General features: G+C 40.6%; 1 protein-coding gene across 1 annotated transcript in view; it reads left to right on the forward strand.

The window, feature by feature from the left end:
* Window positions 1-19,454, forward strand: part of ALCAM (activated leukocyte cell adhesion molecule) — a 121,580-nt gene extending 102,126 nt beyond the window's left edge. The window contains 9 exon segments of the mRNA XM_065675934.1: window positions 2,176-2,288; window positions 4,804-4,939; window positions 5,015-5,148; window positions 6,675-6,807; window positions 7,552-7,590; window positions 8,403-8,476; window positions 8,478-8,521; window positions 15,377-15,491; window positions 17,152-19,454. Of these exon segments, the coding sequence (XP_065532006.1) occupies window positions 2,176-2,288; window positions 4,804-4,939; window positions 5,015-5,148; window positions 6,675-6,807; window positions 7,552-7,590; window positions 8,403-8,476; window positions 8,478-8,521; window positions 15,377-15,464 (761 nt within the window). The 3' untranslated portion in view covers window positions 15,465-15,491; window positions 17,152-19,454.
* Window positions 19,455-19,699: the final 245 nt, after the last annotated feature.

Here is a 19,699-nt window from a genome sequence, read left to right on the forward strand (position 1 = left end):
ACAGAGTTTGTCTTTCAGTGGCAAGGAAGATTGATTTTGACAGTCTTCTGTATGCAAGAAACATTTTCTCCTCATACTTGTGTACCAAGAAGAAATCGTTTACTAATAGAGCATATAAGTTGAGAGGTAGAAGTATCTACATCACATTTCTTGTGGGCCCTACAGATAACCTGGCAGAATATTAATGGAAATCAGATTGGCTTGTGTAGAGTTCCTAGCAGGGATCCGGTGTTAAACAGTAGCTCAATTCTGTATTTGCTTCATAAATCACCTTAGAAATACTGCTGTGAGGTATGGGGTTTGCCTCGCACACTGTAAATTCTCCTGAACTTCTAAAGCAACCCAGAACACTGTGTGAGAGGGACTGTAGTCCGTTCTAACCCCCCAAAAACCAGGGAAGGGGAATCACGGCCTGGCTATTGTAGAGATCCCTCCTGTAACGTGTTTGGTGATCTCTCAGGTTTGAGGTGCTTTTCTTGCTTCAGAGAACAAAGAGTTTAAGTAGATGCTGAAGAAAACTCAATCCTAAGTAAAAAAAACTCTTAGCTTTTTCTTTGACCAACCCATCGTGGTAGTGTGTGCTCAAGAATAATAAAGCAAGAGAAACCATCCTGTACCCTGTTTGAATCTATATATCAATGCTCCCTGGCTGTGTCCTGTCCTTTATTTCTGGGGTTTGTTTAGGGGTTTTATTTGCTTGTGGACGCAATGGGAAGATCCGGAGAATCTTTTTAGTCTGGTTGCATTTACGAGTGTGGGGAGGCCATGTGAGAAATCCTGATAGGAATACAGAAACAAAATGCCATTTTCTCTCGTTGGTAAGATCTTTGCATAGATGAAAGTACAATTCTTGTGACCTTTCAGGCTAGGTATTAGACTTGTAATGCAGATAATAATATAGACTAATAGTACAGGATGGATCCTCGTTGTTCCATCAAGTTCTGTCTTTAATTAGCAGGGTGTTCCCAGGGCAACCACTGAATGAAACAAGGAGCTGAGGTCACTGTTTTGTTATGGAAAACTCACTGGTTTTGGTTTCCTCTAACAACTCTGATTTTTACCTTTTTTTTTTTGAACTCTGCTTAAAAGCCCAAAGGATGTTTGTAGACCTTTTCCAGCAAGTGCTATATCCGTGATGAAACCATGTGTGCTTGCTATTTGATAGCGTGTGTCTGTGCGTGTGCATCTGTGATAGTCATTTAACCAGGTAACTTGGCTTACCGAGCAAGGAACCATGAGAGGGGAAGCAAAACAGAGGTTAAGCTTGCCAAACTGTGCTTTCTCAGGTGTAGAATCTTTTTTCTTTAAAGGAATCAGTAGACCACCAAATCTATATACTAAGAAAAAATACAGAGAAGTGTTTCCTGATCTTTCTGTTACTGGCTTCACCCTGTCCTGCCTTAGACACTGCTAACACTGACTGCAGTTTCTCTGGAGTCTAAACAGGTCATGGAAAGCCTGCACTCAGAGTTAAGCAGAAATGGCTTTTTAAGTCACAAATGAAATCAAATAAATCAAAGGGCCTCATGTGTGTCTCCCCCCAACCCTATAAATCAGACTCCTCACACTAACCATAAAATTCAGACTCCTCACCCCTCCAGTCCAGTATTGTGTCTCATTACATGCTGTATTTGTGTCTTCATCCTCTCCAGATGCTGAGAACAAAAGTTAACTTATTTACTTGCATTTGAGAAAGTTACCCCTTGTCCCCCTCTCCTCTTAAATCACACATATTATTTAGGTTAATCTGTCCCCATGTGCACTCGTCTTCCCCTGAAGATGCATTTCTCCATAGCAAGCTACCTTCACAGCAGTCTGTGCTTCCTCCTTTCAAGATGCTTATGCTATGTGAAGTACTCCTTGCAGCTCTTCTGTCAGTCTTTTGGCAATACAAGGTGAAAAAAGGAAAAGTATGACATTTGTCTGGTGATTAGTGAGTTTGTGCTTTTCCTTTTAGCCTGTAATTACAGCAAAAAATATGAATGTCCTGCAGTGCCTGTTTTAGAAGAATTCTGTCTTCTCCCTTACTTGTGAAAATGACTTAGATTGTATTGAAGAAATAAAATCTTGAATTTCATGAATGCAATTAGTCACATTTTTCTTTCCTTGTCAAGGGTTCTGAAACGGGACAGGCTTGCTGAGATTAACTTCTGACAGATGTTCTTTCTCTCCCAGATTTGGATTTGCAGCTTACTCCTAGCGGAGAAGTCACAAAACAGATAGGAGAGGCCCTGCCTGTGTCATGCACAATTTCTTCTAGTAGAAATGCCACAGTATTTTGGATGAAGGTTAGTAATTCATGTACTAGAGACTTTACAAGGAAGGAAGGAAGAAGGAAGGAAGGAAGGAAGGAAGGAAGGAAGGAAGGAAGGAAGGGAAGGAAGGAAGGAAGGAAGGAAGGAAGGAAGGAAGGAAGAAGGAAGGAAGGAAGGAAGGAGAAGGAAGGAAGGAAGGAAGGAAGGAAGGAAGGAAGGAAGGAAGGAAGGAAGGAAGGAAGGAGGAAGGAAGGAAGGAAGGAAGGAAGGAAGGAAGGAAGGAAGGAAGGAAGGAAGGAAGGAAGGAAGGAAGGAAGGAAGGAAGGAAGGAAGGAAGGAAGGAAGGAAGGAAGGAGGAAGGAAGGAAGGAAGGAAGGAAGGAAGGAAGGAAGGAAGGAGAAGGAAGGAAGGAAGGAAGGAAGGAGGAAGGAAGGAAGGAAGGAAGGAAGGGAAGGAAGGAAGGAAGGAAAGGAAGGAAGGAAGGAAGGAAGGAAGGAAGGAAGGAAGGAAGGAAGGAAGGAAGGAAGGGAAGGAAGGAAGGAAGGAAGGAAGGAAGGAAGGAAGGAAGGAAGGAAGGAAGGAAGGAAGGAAGGAAGGAAGGAAGGAAGGAAGGAAGGAAGGAAGGAAGGAAGGAAGGAAGGAAGGAAGGAAGGAAGGAAGGAAGGAAGGAAGGAAGGAAGAAGGAAGGAAGGAAGGAGAAGGAAGGAAGGAAGGAAGGAAGGAAGGAAGGAAGGAAGGAAGGAAGGAAGGAAGGAAGGAAGGAAGGAAGGAAGGAAGGAAAGGAAGGAAGGAAGGAAGGAAGGAGAGAAGGAAGAAGGAAGGAAGGAAGGAAGGAGGAAGGAAGTGGAAGGAAGGAAGGAAGGAAGGAAGAAGGAAGGAAGGAGGAAGGAAGGAAGGAAGGAAGGAAGGAAGGAAGGAAGGAAGGAAGGAAGGAAGGAAGGAAGGAAGGAAGAAGGAAGGAAGGAAGGAAGAAGGAAGGAAGGAAGGAAGGAAGGAAGGAAGGAAGGAAGGAAGGAAGGAAGGAAGGAAGGAAGGAAGGAAGGAAGGAAGGAAGGAAGGAAGGAAGGAAGGAAGGAAGGAAAGGAAGGAAGGAAGGAAGGAAGGAAGGAAGGAAGGAAGGAAGGAAGGAAGGAAGGAAGGAAGGAAGGAAGGAAGGAAGGAAGGAAGGAAGGAAGGAAGGAGGAAGGAAGGAAGGAAGGAAGGAAGGAAGGAAGGAAGGAAGGAAGGAAGGAAGGAAGGAAGGAAGAGAGGAAGGAGAGAAGGAAGGAAGGAAGGAAGGAAGGAAGGAAGGAAGGAAGAAGAGGAAGGAAGGAAGAAGGAAGGAAGGAAGGAAGGAAGGAAGGAAGGAAGGAAGGAAGGAAAGGAAGGAAGAAGGAAGGAAGGAAGGAAGGAAGGAAGGAAGGAAGGAAGGAAGGAAGGAAGGAAGGAAGGAAGGAAGGAAGGAAGGAAGGAAGGAAGGAAGGAAGGATAGGAAGGAAGGAAGGAAGGAAGGAAGGAAGGAAGGAAGGAAGGAAGGAAGGAAGGAAGGAAGGAAGGAAGGAAGGAAGGAAGGAAGGAAGGAAGGAAGGAAGGAAGGAAGGAAGGAAGGAAAGGAAGGAAGGAAGGAAGGAAGGAAGGAAGGAAGGAAGGAAGGAAGGAAGGAAGGAAGGAAGGAAGGGGAAGGAAGGAAGGAAGGAAGGAAGGAAGGAAGGAAGGAAGGAAGGAAGGAAGGAAGGAAGGAAGGAAGGTAAGGAAGGAAGGAAGGAAGGAAGGAAGGAAGGAAGGAAGGAAGAAGGAAGGAAGGATGGAAGGAAGGAAGGAAGAAGGAAGGAAGGAAGGAAGGAAGAGGAAGGAAGGAGGAAGGATGAAGGAAGGTAGGATGGAAGGAAGGAAGGAGGAAGGAGGAAGGAAGGAAGGAAGGAAGGATGAGGAAGGAAGGAAGGATGGAAGGAAGGAAGGAAGTGAAGGAAGGAAGGAAGGAAGGAAGGAAGGAAGGAAGGAAGGAAGGAAGGAAGGAAGGAAGGAAGGAAGAAGGAAGGAAGGATAGGAAGGAAGGAAGGAAGGAAGGAAGGAAGGAAGGAAGGAAGAGAAGGAAGGAAGGAAGGAAGGAAGGAAGGATGGAAGGTGAGGAAGGAAGGAAGGAAGGAAGGAAGGAAGGAAGGAAGCCACGTGTGTCTAAAGATTCCCTCCTTGTGTTTGACAGTATATGTTCAAGGCTTGAGTTTGACAGCATATGTATATGTTGAGTCACTCTATTTATGCTCTTCATTTATGGGGGACACTTTGAGCTGTTCATGGCCTTGGAGGGGACACTTTGAGCTGTTCATGGCCTTGGGGGACACTTTGAGCTGTTCATGGCCTTGGGGGACACTATTGAGCTGTTCATGGCCTTGGGGGACACTTTGACGCTGGTTCATGGCCTTGGGGGACACTTTGAGCTGTTCATGGCCTTGGGGGGACACTTTGAGCAAACCATGAGAACTTTCTCTGATAGCAGTCACCCTTTGTAACTTAGAAGTTCATGTATTTTAAGTTGGAATTCACAGATATTAATTCCTTACTTTATCAGGACAATACCAGAATGCAAACAAGTCCATCATTTTCAAGTCTTCAGTATCAAGATGCTGGAAACTACATCTGTGAAACTACTCTACAGGAAGTTGAAGGTTTAAAGAAAAGAAAGACACTTAAACTTATTGTGGAAGGTAACTGAGCAGATAGATAGTTATGATTATTAATTGTCCTTTTCAGAGTGATTAACTGTAGTGTTGTTTTTGTAGGAAACCCTCAAATCAAGATGACAAAGAAAACCAACACTAATAAAATGTCTAAAACAATTGTCTGCCATGTGGAAGGTTTCCCCAAACCAGCTGTGCAATGGACAGTTACTGGCACTGGAAGCATCATAAATAAAGCAAGTTCCATTTCTTATTACTTTATTCACAAAATGTAGTGCATAGGAGGTGCAATTTTAAATCCGGGAACATTTTACAGAAAGTGACGTTGAAGAAACAGATAATTTCATTTATGTAAGAGAAGGTCAAGTAGCAGCTACAGCTATGTGTTCTTCTAGGGATGCTTTCTGATGGTAAAGGTCTTTTAAATGGGGTAGGTGAAGCGCACAGAAGATCCACTAGCTGCAAGCCGAAGCTGAAAGGGGAAAAAAAAGGCTACAAACGGAATGTGCATTTTTAAGTTAAGTGAAGGTACTTTGTTGTTTTATCTCGGTAATGTGGAGATTTTGCCATTCCATAAGAAATAGAAAAATAATGATAAAACTACAAGAACTGACATTAGAAAGAAAATGGGTACTTGATGTAGGCATTAACTGGGTGAATGTCATGAAATGGGGCAAGTACAAAGTCAGAAAATACAGGCAGTATAGTTCCTTTATGGCCTTTTGCAGTTTCTATCCTAATTTTTATAGTTGCTTTTGTATGGTTATGTCTGTTGTTTCTCACTGGAAACAGAACCCTGATCCAGTCATCCTGGGGAGAAATAAGCAGGAAAAATACCTGGAAAATAAGCAAACTGCAGCATTTTCATCTTGAATACCAAATCACATGCAAAGCACGGCCACATTTTGCCTTAGCAGGAAAAATATAGATATTCATACAAGCAGTCAGAGACTACAATTACATTGTACAGCGCTACTATAGGTTTTATTCCTCCATTAGGTTTTGTTCTGATCCTACAGACATTATGTATAGCTTATCAAAATTTGTCTATTTTACTTGCAGCTAAAGGGCAGCAATGGTCTTGCAGCTATATAAGTGATTGAAAATAATTTTCTCTGGTGTTGTATTAGTCTAAGAATGATGTACAGCAAATTTAAGTAAGAATGTAACACCGTTAGTACAGTGCAGGTACTTCTAAATACATGTAGCTTGGCAAAATAATGCTTACTGTGGAAACAAATCGGAAAACTAGAAAGTGGAAAACTTCGTGAAAGGAAACAGTGATCGTTTTCCTTGTAAAGACATAAATGAAAGCCAGGAAGATAGAAATTAGACCTTAAGTGTTTTGGGGATTTTTCTTTAAGAATTTTGTCACTTGGAATACTTTTTCCATAGTCAAAAACCCAAAAGCAAATATAGAATGTGGTTAATTTTGTTGAAAAATGCCTCTTCATCGATCAAGTGGTCTTAAAAGAAGCACAGTTTAGTCCACCTGTAGCTACATTTTGTATAAGTATATCACAATGTATATAAGGATACAAAATGTAGCTACAGCTGAATTTCTGGGCCAAAGTGTTTACTTTCAAATACATCCAAATTTTCACTAATGAAATAATGCATTATTTCTATTGCTGTAGTTTTGAAAACTGAAATATTGGTTGAAAGTTATTTCCCTCTATACATTTTCGGTGTGTAATTCAGAAAAAGCATGCATTGTTCTTTGCATTTTCAAGGATACTAATCTTCATTTTTGCCTTTTCAGACAGAGGAGACCAAATACGTTAATGGAAAATTTTCCAGTAAAATTGTAATTGCTCCTGAGGAAAACGTGACTTTAACTTGCATCGCAGAAAATGAGCTAGAAAGGACCGTGACCTCTCTGAATGTCTCTGCCAGTGAGTGTCTTCTGAAGACCGTTTCCTTAAAGTTATAGTATCACATAAAATACCCCCTTTGCATTCAGATGAAGAGTAGGTCTGTATGCTAACGTTGATAGAAAGATATTTAACCTTTTTCTTCTAAGTCAGACAATTGTAAATCCACTCTGTATCAGTAGTACATAAAATTTATTATAGTTTTCTGGATGAAGTCACTTAGCTAGCCAAGAAAGTTATGAAGACTATCTCATGTATGCAATATATTATTTACAAAAGTAAATAATATTACAAAGTAATAGCACAAAATAATAGTACAAAAATAATGCAAAATAATACATTATTTAAGAGGCAACATGCTTTATTACTGAATTAACACCATCTTTTAGTCTCCACATTCCAGTTTATTATTATTGATACAACTTGACTTGGAACAGAAATCAGCCTTACTGAGCTTTAATCAAATGTCACTTTTCAATGATGACAAGTGGCTAAATGATAGCTCATGGAAGGGTAACACAGAAATACTGAGTCACAAATATTTCTGAATTAATATTACAGGTTTTGAATAAGATTCTTCAATCGAATATTTTAGAGTTAGGAACAAAAGATTTCTGTTTAACGATAACATTAATTACCTTGCTGTTTGGCAAACACCACATTTAAGTTTCTGTTTCTGTCATTGCTGTAAATAGGCAATTAAAGATGATGCTCTGCTATAATACCTTTTGTCTTTAATTTAATCGTAATATTTTTTCATTCCAGTAAACATTCCGGAATATGACGAGACAGAGGATAGAAATGGTATGTATGGTTTTCTGTCTCCATAACCTTTTGTGTTGTCTCAGTTCAAGACCTGTGTAGTGTCACTGACCAATTTCCACAGTCCCTCAGAGGTGTATTTGATTTGAAATAGCTGGTGCCATGATTGACTGACTAAGAATCATAGAATCAGCTAGGTTGGAAAAGACCTTTAAGGTCATGAGTTTGAAACGTTACCCCAGGACTGCCTAATCTACCACTAAACAATGTCACTAAGGGGCTCATCTACATGGTTTTTTGAACGCTTGCAGGGACGGTGACTCCACCGCTGCTCTGAGCAGCCTGCTCCAATGCCTGAGCACCCTCTCTATGAAGAAATTTTTCCTAATATTCCATCTGAGCCTCCCCTGGCACAGCTTGAGGCTGTTACCTCTTGTCCTATAGCTTGTTCCTTGGGAGAAGAGACTGACCCCCACCTCACTACAACCTCCTTTCAGGTAGCTGTAGAGAGCCCGAAGTTCCTCCCTGAGCCTTCTCTTCTCCAAACTAAACCACCCCAGTTCCCTCAGCTGCTCCTCGTAACACTTGTTCTCCACGCTTTTCACCAGCTTTGCACTTCTCTGGACCCACTGCAGCAACTCAATGTCTCTCTTGTAGTGACGGGCCCAGAACTGAACACTGTATTCAGGGTGCAGCCTCACCAGTCCTGAAGCTTTCAATGTGTATTTAAGAGCAATGCCCACTTTTTCTTTCCTTTTTCTTTTTACTTTCAGATCCTTTTTCTGGTTTCTGATGGAAATTCTTTAAAAATGGTGTAATGCTTTCACCTCATTAACTTTTCTTCTTTGCTTTAGATGACAACAGTGAAAAGGTTAATGACCAGGCAAAGCTAATAGTGGGGATTGTAGTCGGTCTTCTGCTGGCTGCCCCTGGTTGCAGGTGTTGTCTACTGGCTCTATGTGAAGAAGTCAAAGTAAGAATTTATGGAAAACTTGATACTCAATTGAGAAAAGAATAATGATAAGCAGAAATGTATGTTTACCTGTTTTCCCTCTGGCAGCTTTCCAGTAGTCTGAGGAAAAGTTGCTAAAGTAGATAGAAGAAACAAACTTGGTCCCTCTGATCAGTGCGTCCTAATGCTTAGCACGCCTCATTTGCCGGAAGTGGTGTTCCAGGACTTCTCATAGCTCAACACCTGTAAAAGAGGTTTTCTTTCCTTACAGCCAAGCCTGTGCTTATTCTTGCATTTAAATATAGTACCTGCTACTTAATTGTGGGATGTAATCTCTGTGTGGTTTTACTGGTGTTGGAAACTGCCTTCATTTAGAAGTTGTGTAGCTTGGGTACTTTAAAAATAGAATAAATTACAGAATTTATCAGGTTTACACCATCTGAGCGAGAAGAGAGACCCTTAATTGATTTATTTGTTCATGTATACTTTGAGATCGCTGAAGTAAAATTGATAATGACAGACCTTGTGTTGCTGAAAATTTGGAAGCTGTCATCTAAATCAATATGTTTTATCCATCCTAGACATAGAATAGCATTTGCCAGTGAGGCCTGCTTGCTTTCAAGTTTCTTCACTATTACACAGGCTCACTTTAGACTGGATGATCTCAAAAAGTAACCGTGTTTCTCAGGCTTTTTAAAGATGGCCATAGCTGTATGCCGTTTGGCCTTAGTCCCCATACATTTGTCTCCATGGAGAACTGAGGGCAAGCTTATTTTCTGGAGGGTTCTTACAGCTGTCTCTTTACAGGGAAGATTAAGGTAGTTTTATGCATACCGTGCACAAATCAGTACAGGTAGAGAAGCAATCTTAAAGTTCGGTTGTTCTTTCTATGACCTTTTGTTAAAATTAGATCGAATGAGATCTAAAATACACAGTGGGATTTTATTATGAACAAATGTCTTCATGTGTAAGTACAACAAGGGAATTCTCCATCTGCTCACAAATACTCTTTTTGGGATAATATAGAGGATTTTACTCCAGCCATAACTGAGCAGGTGTTGGAAGTTTTTCAAATGAAGGATTGCTATAAATTACCCAAGCACAGAACCACATTCAGATATTTTACAGGAAAAAAAGTATCTTTTGCCAAAGGTTACGCTTCCTTTGGTATAAATTACAAAGTGATAATGTTGAGCTCCTCCTCCTCCACTTTGCTACCGGTGTAATCATGTCTAGAATAATTTCCTTTTGTCTTTCCTTTTTGAATATGAGAATGTGGAATCACAAAACTGTGGTTCACTGGTTTGGGTTATCTTCCGTCTGTTATGTAGTGTGGGGAGAGCTAATGAGCTTAAAATATAGCATGCCCTTTGCTGAGATGAGGTTATGATTTCAGAGAACATTTTCAGCTTTAAAGATAGAATACAGCATATTCTAAGTGGACAACACCTCCTCATGCACAACTTCTCTCCCGCAAGCTTACAGTAAAACTCAGAGCTAGAATTAATTAGGTTCACTGGGAACAAAATAAAGACCCCTTTATACTTAAATAATAGTCTCTCATCGTTAACATATGGTTGCTGGCTACTGAAACCCTTAATTGATGCATAAACACTTACAATCTCCTGTTTGCAGTATATGTTTTTAGTTGATCTGCTGTTATCCTCCCTGCTTTCAGCACGCCATACTTGCAAGAGCAAGCAGTGTCAATATCTACTCTGACAGTTTTCATTTTGAATTATAGCCTAGAAATCCAAGTAGACCTTGCAAAAAGCCCCTTACACCTATAAACACAGCTTGTGACTAATCACAACCCCTCCACCTACGTACAAGCCAATAGTTAGCAGTTATTTTTTGAACCCGCTCATGAACAGTAACTCACCTAATCTCTGTCCCCAAAGTGACGCCAAAAGACAGTCTGAGAAGGCAGCAGCACAGAGCTTTCCAAGTCTACCGAGGCAAGAAAAACATTACTTTTTTTTTCATTATTGGTGTTGTGGTTTGTATAATCTTCTATTGTCTTGTCATCCCCGCTAAGTAGGAATTCCACTTGTAGCCTTGGAGTATATTCACAATAAATCACTTCTGTTGTTATTCACTGCCTCAGCTCTACTTGATGCAAAAGCTACATGATTTTCACTAATGATACTATCCCATAAATCAGGGACTCGTGTATTCCACATCCTGAAACCAGCCCCCTGTTGGATAAAGAGTTGAGGCTACTTACCCCAGCATGCCATGTTTCTCCTTCATCTGAGCAGAAGGCCAAAACCAGACGTTTTCTACAGACTTCTCCTTTTTCTGTAAAGGATATTTTAGACTAATTTGCGCTAAGCAGAATTTAACTTAGCAATTCACAATCTTAATAAAAACTTTTGTGTCAGACCTCAGTTGAGTGATTGTAGGACACCCATCTTCAGTAAATCCCTTGTATGACATTTTCACCTTGCTAGAAACAGCTGAGAGTACAACAGAAATTAAGGATTTAGAAAGAAAATAATACACCCAGCACCGTGTGACCCTGTTCATGGAAGTTTTACATGTAGATTGGACCTTTGTCCCATTTTTGATCCTTGGGGTTTGAGGGGCACAAATCTCAAGTCACCTGAGGCTAGAGCAAGGTTAAAGTGGTTTAAAATGCAGTGAAGGAAAATTGAGCTGGGCAAATTGAAGCACAGCAGCAGTCTTAAGCTTGTTCATACTCAGAGCATACCGAACTCTTGAAATTCTTCTTAGGTCACAGTAATCAAGAATGTTATTATTGTCTCTGAAACTGAACATTTGAAGCATAACACTTCTGCTTTTCTGATACCTTATAGGAAATAAGCATATGAATCTAAATGTGGCAGGCCAGATAGGGAGGCAACTTGCTGTATGTTTTAGTCCAAGCATTTGTACTATTTTCATGCAGATCACTTGCAGGGAAAAGACATAGTTACAGACCTCTCTGAAAGTGTCAGTTCATGTGCCAACTCTATACAAGCAGCATGAATTAAAAGATGATGGCTTGTTTCTTGATGACTGGAATATTTTTCTGATATCCCTGCCTTTTTTTTCCCTACTGGTGAACATTTGAAAATAATGAGAGGAAGTGGAGAGCAAGATGGGGGTAAATAGAAAGAGGCTGCAGATAATCCAGATTTGGATATATAAGACCATTACCTCCTAGAAAACCTTCTGCAGCTATGCAGTTGAGTGTGTAATATGCCTTTCAAAAGTAATGCATGGCTCTGGCTTCAGCACCCAGAACTACACCCGTGTGTATTCCTCTCACCTGTCTTCATCACAGACTTGGGGAACAGAGGGCAAAGAGCACGGCAGATTATCTTCCCGAAACAATGCTGGGGGTGAAGGCCTCGATTTGTGAGAACAAAAGAAATGAGGAATTAAATCACAACAGCAGTTTCTGCATCATCTATATGCAGTCTATATGTACTCTGCAGCAGGCAAAACAACTGAGGTGGAAAATGGTCTTTATATTATATTAAAACCAAACAATGCCATGAGCAATACCTGAACAAAATCCATGAAAATAACAGCCCCTCAGCACACACATACACTCCAGAGGAAACTGGAAACCTCACTGTGGTACTGCTTACAGAGAGGTTTTGATTAGGATTCCCTGAGGATAATTATTTTCCTGAAGAGCAAGCTTAGCTAAATGCAAAATCTGAGTCATAATTTTAGCAAGAGCTCTAACTGATCCATGTTTTACAAATGAATTAAAAAAAAAAACTCCAAAAAACCAAAACAGTCGAGATACATAAGCCAACTCATGTTTATAGAACCACCTTCTCGCTCTTCAGAACGAGATGGCCCGAGCATGCTAAGACATATGCTACTTGTGGGGCTGTAGAGAACGTCCAAGTGGCCTGGGCAAAGTGGGCTGTCTTGCCCTTCTTGGTAAATTCTCAGGAATATTTCTATCCATTTGGACCGTGTTGCCGGGCTGCTTAGATAGGACCAGGAAGTCACTCTTGACTTGCAAATGGAGCAAGCTGATAGGAGTTAATGCACAAAAACCATAAAGAACAGCTGCTGTTGAATGTTAACCTGGCAAAGGACCATTTTTCCTCTGCCTCAAGTCACCTCAGGAAGCGATTTTGAGCCATTTCTCTGTTACAAACCCAGGTCACGTCTGTCGAGCTCTGAGGATTGGTGCCATGCCAGGGTCAGCTATTCCTCTGCTGCTGGCAGAGCACTGCCAATGGATCACACTGCTGCAACTCAGTGCAGAATTACTCTCCTGTCTCTTCATAACACTATTTAGATGGCACTAAAAAAAAGGCAACAGATTTGCTTGTGCTGAGGTGGTGAATATGCCTAGATATCAGTATTTGGGGAATAAAAATAAACGTCAGCAAGATCACAAACCCATCAGAATTAAACAGCTGTACTGAAAATCTAAATCCGATTGTCAGACATGAAAAACTACTGTGCTCTCATTCCAAGCAAGCGTATATACCATCCTCCAAAAGAGTTCTGAATCACCTGCCTCATTCAGAGTCAGAGTGCTGCCTTTTAAATGTCCCATTTTCAGCAGTTTTGGCTCTAGGAAAATAGAGGTGACATTTAGTGAGGGGAACAGTTTCATTGAATGCAGAAACTAAAATAGAACACTTCAAAAATCAAAACCTGATAACCCTGCAGAATCTCCCAGGCTTAGTCATTGAATACATTTAACCTAATCAAAGACCAGTAATGCCGGTTAGAGTTCCCTCTGCTGTTAAGTGTCACATCATGTGAGGTCAGTCTGCTCTGGGCACTGGGAAACTCTTGGTAAGAAGCCAAAAAAAGGATCACAGGGAACAGTGCTAATAGCCTGTCCGGTCCACTCTCTTGTCTGCAAGAGCAGACACAAGTGGCTACATGAGGGCAGACACGCATGATACTGCTTTCTTGCCTCCACATCATTTCAGCTCAGGTAGGTGCCCAAGTCCAGATTCTTTCATCTTTACATCTTTTTCCTAGCGAATAAGACTTGCTTATGGAAAAGACTCATTAGCCGTACAACAAGCCCCAAATCCTGTGCTCTAACTAAACCAACCATTTTCTTTACATTAAAAAAAACAAACCCTTTTTTATTTTTAAGGGACTTATTTGCTGAGGGGTGAGGGGGGAGATATTGTTTTCTACTAGGATTAAAGAGATTTGTGAAAGGTTATTAAGATCACAGATGGTCAATCCCAAAGCATTGAATTTTCTTCTTCATTGCATCTCGTGTCCATATGCACATCACTTGTTTTAGGGTTTGAATACCAGAAGCAAATGGAAAGTTACTACATAATAGAAATCGAACGAGGTATTTTGTGATACAATCTTGGCATTTTAAAAATTAACTTGCCTGCGATAAGTAGGAGTTCAGATCTTTCTGTGCTGTTCAGCCCAGACACCTTCCTGTCAGCCACACAAACATAAGAGAGGCGCTCTAAAACCAGTAGGAAAAGGTAAATGCAGCTTTGGAACATTGAAACTTAGAGGCACTTGGGAAATGACCTGCACTAAAACCAAAACTGTTTTACAATGGTCCCCTTCAGTGTAATCGGTGGGGTTTGGGGCTCAAAATCCCCTGCTCCCCTAGCGCTCCACCTCTGCTCCCCAGCCCAGAGAGCAGCATTTCCGCAGCGCACCGAGAGTTGTTGGGGGTTAGGTGCATTCACGCCACTTCAGAAGCTCTTCCGAGACAAGGACCAAACTGTCCTCTCTTAACATTACCATTCAAGGCTACTTCAATTCAGGGCACTCACAGTGCTTAGATGCTGCGGGCGGCCTTTGCTCAGATGGAGGATGTGCACAGAAACACTCCGCTAGCCAAAAACTCGGATCAGCCATTTCGGGAGGTACATAACTGCATGGTGTCAGTGTGACATGTCATACGATCTTGCTAACCCGTGTCGTCAGTGTATTTTGCAAGTCAGTGTCACCACAGGTCTTCACCCTGAAACAAGAGTGACCACATGCATGAGTCTGTCACAACAGACATTACTTTTCTGTAGGGGAAGCAAATTATCCATAGAAAAAAAAGGCACATGGGATAATCTGCTTTGGCACTAAGGATTTACCTAGGCCCACGCAAACACGTTTGCCCATTTACGTTGTAAAAATTGTGGCCGTCAAAATGTTATCGCAGCACTGCAGGAATCTTTCACCTTGGCAGACAGTGAGGCTTCTGGCAAGTTAAGTGAATGGCGTTGTGGTTTTATTGTGCTAAGCTAAACTAAGCACTTGACTCATTAATTCATACCCACCGCTCGCGTTAAGGAAGACTTGCTATTCTAAATGAGGCATACCTCTGTTTTTCTGCCTCGACATTTACAGTCTCTTCTTTAGCCGGAGCTTGCCAGTCACAGCCAGCACGCATCGAGAAGCCAGAGTGGGTGATTTTCCCCACTTCTTCCAGAAAATTCATTAATTTCTTCACATTTGTAGAGTCTGTGTTTGGTACCGGCTCTGAAAGTCAATTCCTGCAAGTACACACAAGATTGCTATGGTGATCAAGATATCTTAGCCACACTTGTAACATTTTAGTACATTAAAGCAAACTCTTGCTTATTGAAACAAGCTACACAATTAATTTGTCAAGAAACATGGGTCTGCGCAACTGGTTTAACCTTACTAAATGCTAGCTCAGAATAATTCTGAATTCCTCAAGAAGTAAATCAAACCCAAATACATGACCCTGCTGCAGTACTTCCTGTGGTGCTAATGCCAGAGGGGGAGCCGATGCTACTGACCTATTTACAGACATATGCAAGCCTTTTGCTCTGCTCAGAACAGAACTGTAAGAGTTCTCTGTTTTACTGAGAGGGGAGGAGACAGTGAGAATGGGGCAAAATGCTGTAGACATGCCAAAATGACCTTCCTTTTCCATTACAGGACAGCATCAAAACATGTAGACAAAGATCTTGGGAATATAGAAGAAAACAAAAAACTAGAAGAAAACAATCATAAATCTGAAACTTAAGAGAAAACGCGTCAGTCATCACTCCAGGTAAGCGTTTCATATTGCAGCATGTAACATCTCTTTGCCCACCATTCTTTTTTTGTGATCACAGTTGTAGCATGACGTCCAGTACTCACCTTTCAGAGGTTAGGCACTGGAGTGATTTTTGAGTGGTGTAGTATTAGGACAGATAGACTCGAGCCCCCGGCCGGTTAAGAATTCATACCTGCATATGCATATACTAAAGAAGCCTGATCTTTAGACCTACCCTTAGTACTTGGCTTTATTTTAAACCATGGATTTGAGGAAATGAAAATACGGATTTGTATAATGCATCAGTACGGTATACGTGCGGGTGTGTATGGATATGAAGGGTGTGCGTAGGTATATTTTAGAAGGTTTTGAGTTATGACTTGAAAAGCTCGCAGGAACCTTCTTCCCATACTAAAAGAGAGTTTGTTTCTAAGTCCTTGGTCAGCTTTATTCATCATAACTGAAAAAGACATGGAACTTGCCTTGGAATAAAGTCATTCTTACTCAAGATTTCACATACAAATATTATTGATTTTATCCTGGGAAGAGACGCTGTATATGAAGTTAGTAACAGTATGATCCAACTGGGATCCCTATAAAATAAACTGTAAACAAATAATTAGGTAAATGCCGAGGTTCAGGAGCACTGCGAAGCACCAACAACACCACCCGGTGTTCACATATATATACACCAGCGCTGCGTACGTACGTGCCGCAGCGGCATCTCTCCTCTTAGGTACCCAAAGTAAAGCTTTAGACTATTTTCCTGGCCAACTGAGGCCATTTTAAATTAACACTGTGGTACCTAAAGAGTGTGGAAACCAGGTTACCAGCTACAGGCTTCTCGAATTAGTCAACAACTGTTCTGCAAAATGAGAGTAGTGCAAGTTCTGCGGCTCTGCACTGTGAGTGCCTCAACAGGAAAGCTGTAGACAGTCCTGATTTTCAGTGACCTTAAGGAAGTAGCATTGGATACCTACTTGAGGTAGCAGGGCTTTAAAGCATGTAGTGGGATTATGACATTCCATATTTACATTAAAAAGTTCCTTATTTAAATAAGGACAGCCCTCAATAATTTAAATATATCAGTATTGTCCGAAATGACTAGTTTTACTACTTTGGGAAAGGGGATTGAGAATACCAAATTATGCCCTGTGAATGATTTGAAAGTGGCATAGAAGTAAATTTGGATTCTGAAAGAGCTGCCATGTAAATACCCAGAATTTCTGCTGCAGTTTTTCTGTGGGAAAATTCTGCCATCTTTTTAGTTAGGACCTGGTTTGTATTTTTTTTTGGATCTGGTTCCTTCTGTAACATGGCAATATTGAGGTGAGGTGATGGAGCTGAAGCCAACTGGGGGTATTTATTGAATACAGGAGTTGAAATAACATCATGTGCCTTTGGTGCAATCTTTTACTCTACTTAATTTCTTCAGATCCATAGATCTACATAAATGAAATGGACATAAATCCATTACTTACCAGATAAACTTACTGGATTTAGCGGGAATAACACTGCAACAGCTATTTTTATCATGAAAGCACGTATTCTCATCACCGAGTGACAGAAGAAAGTACTGTTCACGTAGCTGTTTATCTGAAGGTTCAATACTGAGTCGTTGAGTTGGTTAATGTATTTCAAAATATTTAAGTGGCTTTATCTTTCCCGTTTGCAGAGAATACATATAGATCAATTGAAGCATGAACGTGGATTGTATTTAAACATATACGAAGAAGTGACAGCTATTCATGGTTCGAGTATTAAACAGATCATACTCCCAAGCTTTCAAAGGATTTTAGACACAATTATCTCAAGCTAAAAATACCCCAACAAACTAATTTTGGCAACAGCCATGGTAATAGGTCACCATGTTGTGTTCTGTTTGAAATATGTTTTTGTAAATGTCTGCACTGAAGATTTCTTTTTGTTTGCCTTTATGTAAATTTTTTACGTAGCTATTTTTATACACTGTAAGGCTTTGTTCTGGGAGTTGCTGTTAATCTGATGTATAGTGTAATGGGTTTATTTCAGTTGTTTTTATGACACCCTTTGAGCAGGTACATGTCTAATTCTGATTGTTATCAGTGAAGCCTCTGCTTGGTAGCAAGTACCTAGAGCGTAAGACTGTCTTAAAGGAAAATGTCAAACTCCTTTTTCATTCCCTGAAATCACAGTGACGGGGAAGGGTGACAGCTGTGACAAGAATAATCTAAATTGGTAATAAAAGCGAACGCGTAAAAAACCATGCAAAGCTGAGCAGACAGAAAGGGAACAAAGAGTTTCCACAAAGAAGTCTGGGTATGAAAGCAAGGAAAACAATGAAAATTCCTAGCCTATGTACAGACAGTGGCTAATCATCCTTTTCTTCTAGAGCACGACACGGTGGATCGATACGTTAACAGTCATCTTTCATGTTAGAATTAGGATAAGGAACTGGAATTCTGGATTAATTTTGATCCCTTTATGTTATCCGCTGCCTTAAAGTACTGTACCTTTCCTTCATTTCAGAACGATACCAGTCAGAATTGGAAACGTTTTTTTAAAAGTGGTCATATCAAAGCTGCATTTTTTTCCCACAAAAATAGAATATATATATATATTTTTTGTGTGTTTTTGTTAACTATGCTACAGATATTGAATGCACCTTGAGATAATTCTAGTGTTTTTAACTGGTACCTAATTTATCGAACAGTACATATAATTGTAACAATGAAATGTCTATGTATCTTTAGTTACATTCAAGTTTGTAACTTTATAAACATGTTTTATGCTTGAGGGAGTTTTTAGAATGGGACTGACCAGAAGTTTTAGGGTAAATGGCCAACAGAAAGTTGTAGGTAAGGGAGGGAGCTTTCATCTTACGCAGAAGATGAGTCTGAAAGAGAGTTAACAGGTAGCTCTGATGGAAGGGAACAGTAGAGTAAGCAGAACATCAGGTTTCCACTTACAAATATCCAGGGAAAAAGTAAGTTTTTATAGAGCGGTAGGCAAAAAAGAATAAATAAATAAATAAAAGAAAAAGATGGGCGCTAGGAAATGTATTTTGCCACTTTTGCATTATTTAGGGGGAAGAAAACACTGTTACTTGTAAATTTGTAAAATGTTAAATGTCTGGGCAGTAGTGACTGATGTCTTAATAAAAGCTTCCTGTAGTGCATTGGCATGGATTAAATACATAAGATGTCCTTTAAACTCTATGCTGTATAAGATATTAGAGGGAAATCCTGTTATATGCCTCTAAACTTTGATTTGTTACTGTTTTATTTGGCAAAAAAAGACAAAAAATTACAATCTTGGTCAATATTTAAACCAAAGTAAAATGGGGGGGAAAAAACCAAAGTAATTTGTTTTGCATGGCAAAGCCATTCTGTTATCTCTGTAAATATTGTGATTTTGTTCTTTTCTTTTTAGAATTTTGTTAAAAAAATTCTAAAATTTTTAAACACCTGTTTTTCCAAAATAAAAGGTGAACACACAAAAAAGTTACTTTCTATACAAATGGGTCTTTTGGTGCGAGAACACTGCCAAGTGATAACGTATTTTCTAGGAAACAGCCACCACCAATGCAGTGGGCATGACTCCGAACAGGAAAAGCTGTAACCGAGTCCTGTGACGGAGCGTGCAAACATCACCTGTCTGTGTTTATAACACTACAAATAGCCCTTAAGTACAGAGAAGAAACCTCCGAAGGGAAAGCATAGGGAAGGGCTGAAAATTTTCATACCACTGTCTGGGGAATACAGGGGAGAGGAGAAGAAAGAAGTCCTTCAACTTCCACAGCTATGGAGAAGGAAATAAAGCTACTCCTCGCCTTTTGGGATTCTGCTAGATCTCCTATGCACTTTAAATTGCCAGTCCTGGGAGCTGGGTTTTTCACTGCTCCGAGTTCACTATGGGCACGTTTCAAGAACCAAGAGTGCAAAAGAGTTAATGTTTCTATCCATGCCTAAACGACAATAAAACCGAAGTATGTCTTCACTCGCTTGTCTGCAATCTCCATTTGCAAGAACACGCATGAACAGCACAAGGGAGGGCACTTACCCAGACCTCACGTTTGTGCAGACTCCAGTCCTCCAGGTTAGCTTCCGTAGAGTCCAGCTGGGATGAAAAGTCCTGCAAAGCCATGGTGGGGGGCTCTGGGGGGGTGTACGGGTATGGGCTTTCAAATGGGGCTCTGTCAGAGAGTGGAGAGCATCAGCGCTCGCTTGGAGGAAAGCACATAC

The sequence above is a fragment of the Lathamus discolor genome, chromosome 4 (assembly GCF_037157495.1).
Source record: "Lathamus discolor isolate bLatDis1 chromosome 4, bLatDis1.hap1, whole genome shotgun sequence".
NCBI classification, from domain to species: domain Eukaryota; kingdom Metazoa; phylum Chordata; class Aves; order Psittaciformes; family Psittacidae; genus Lathamus; species Lathamus discolor.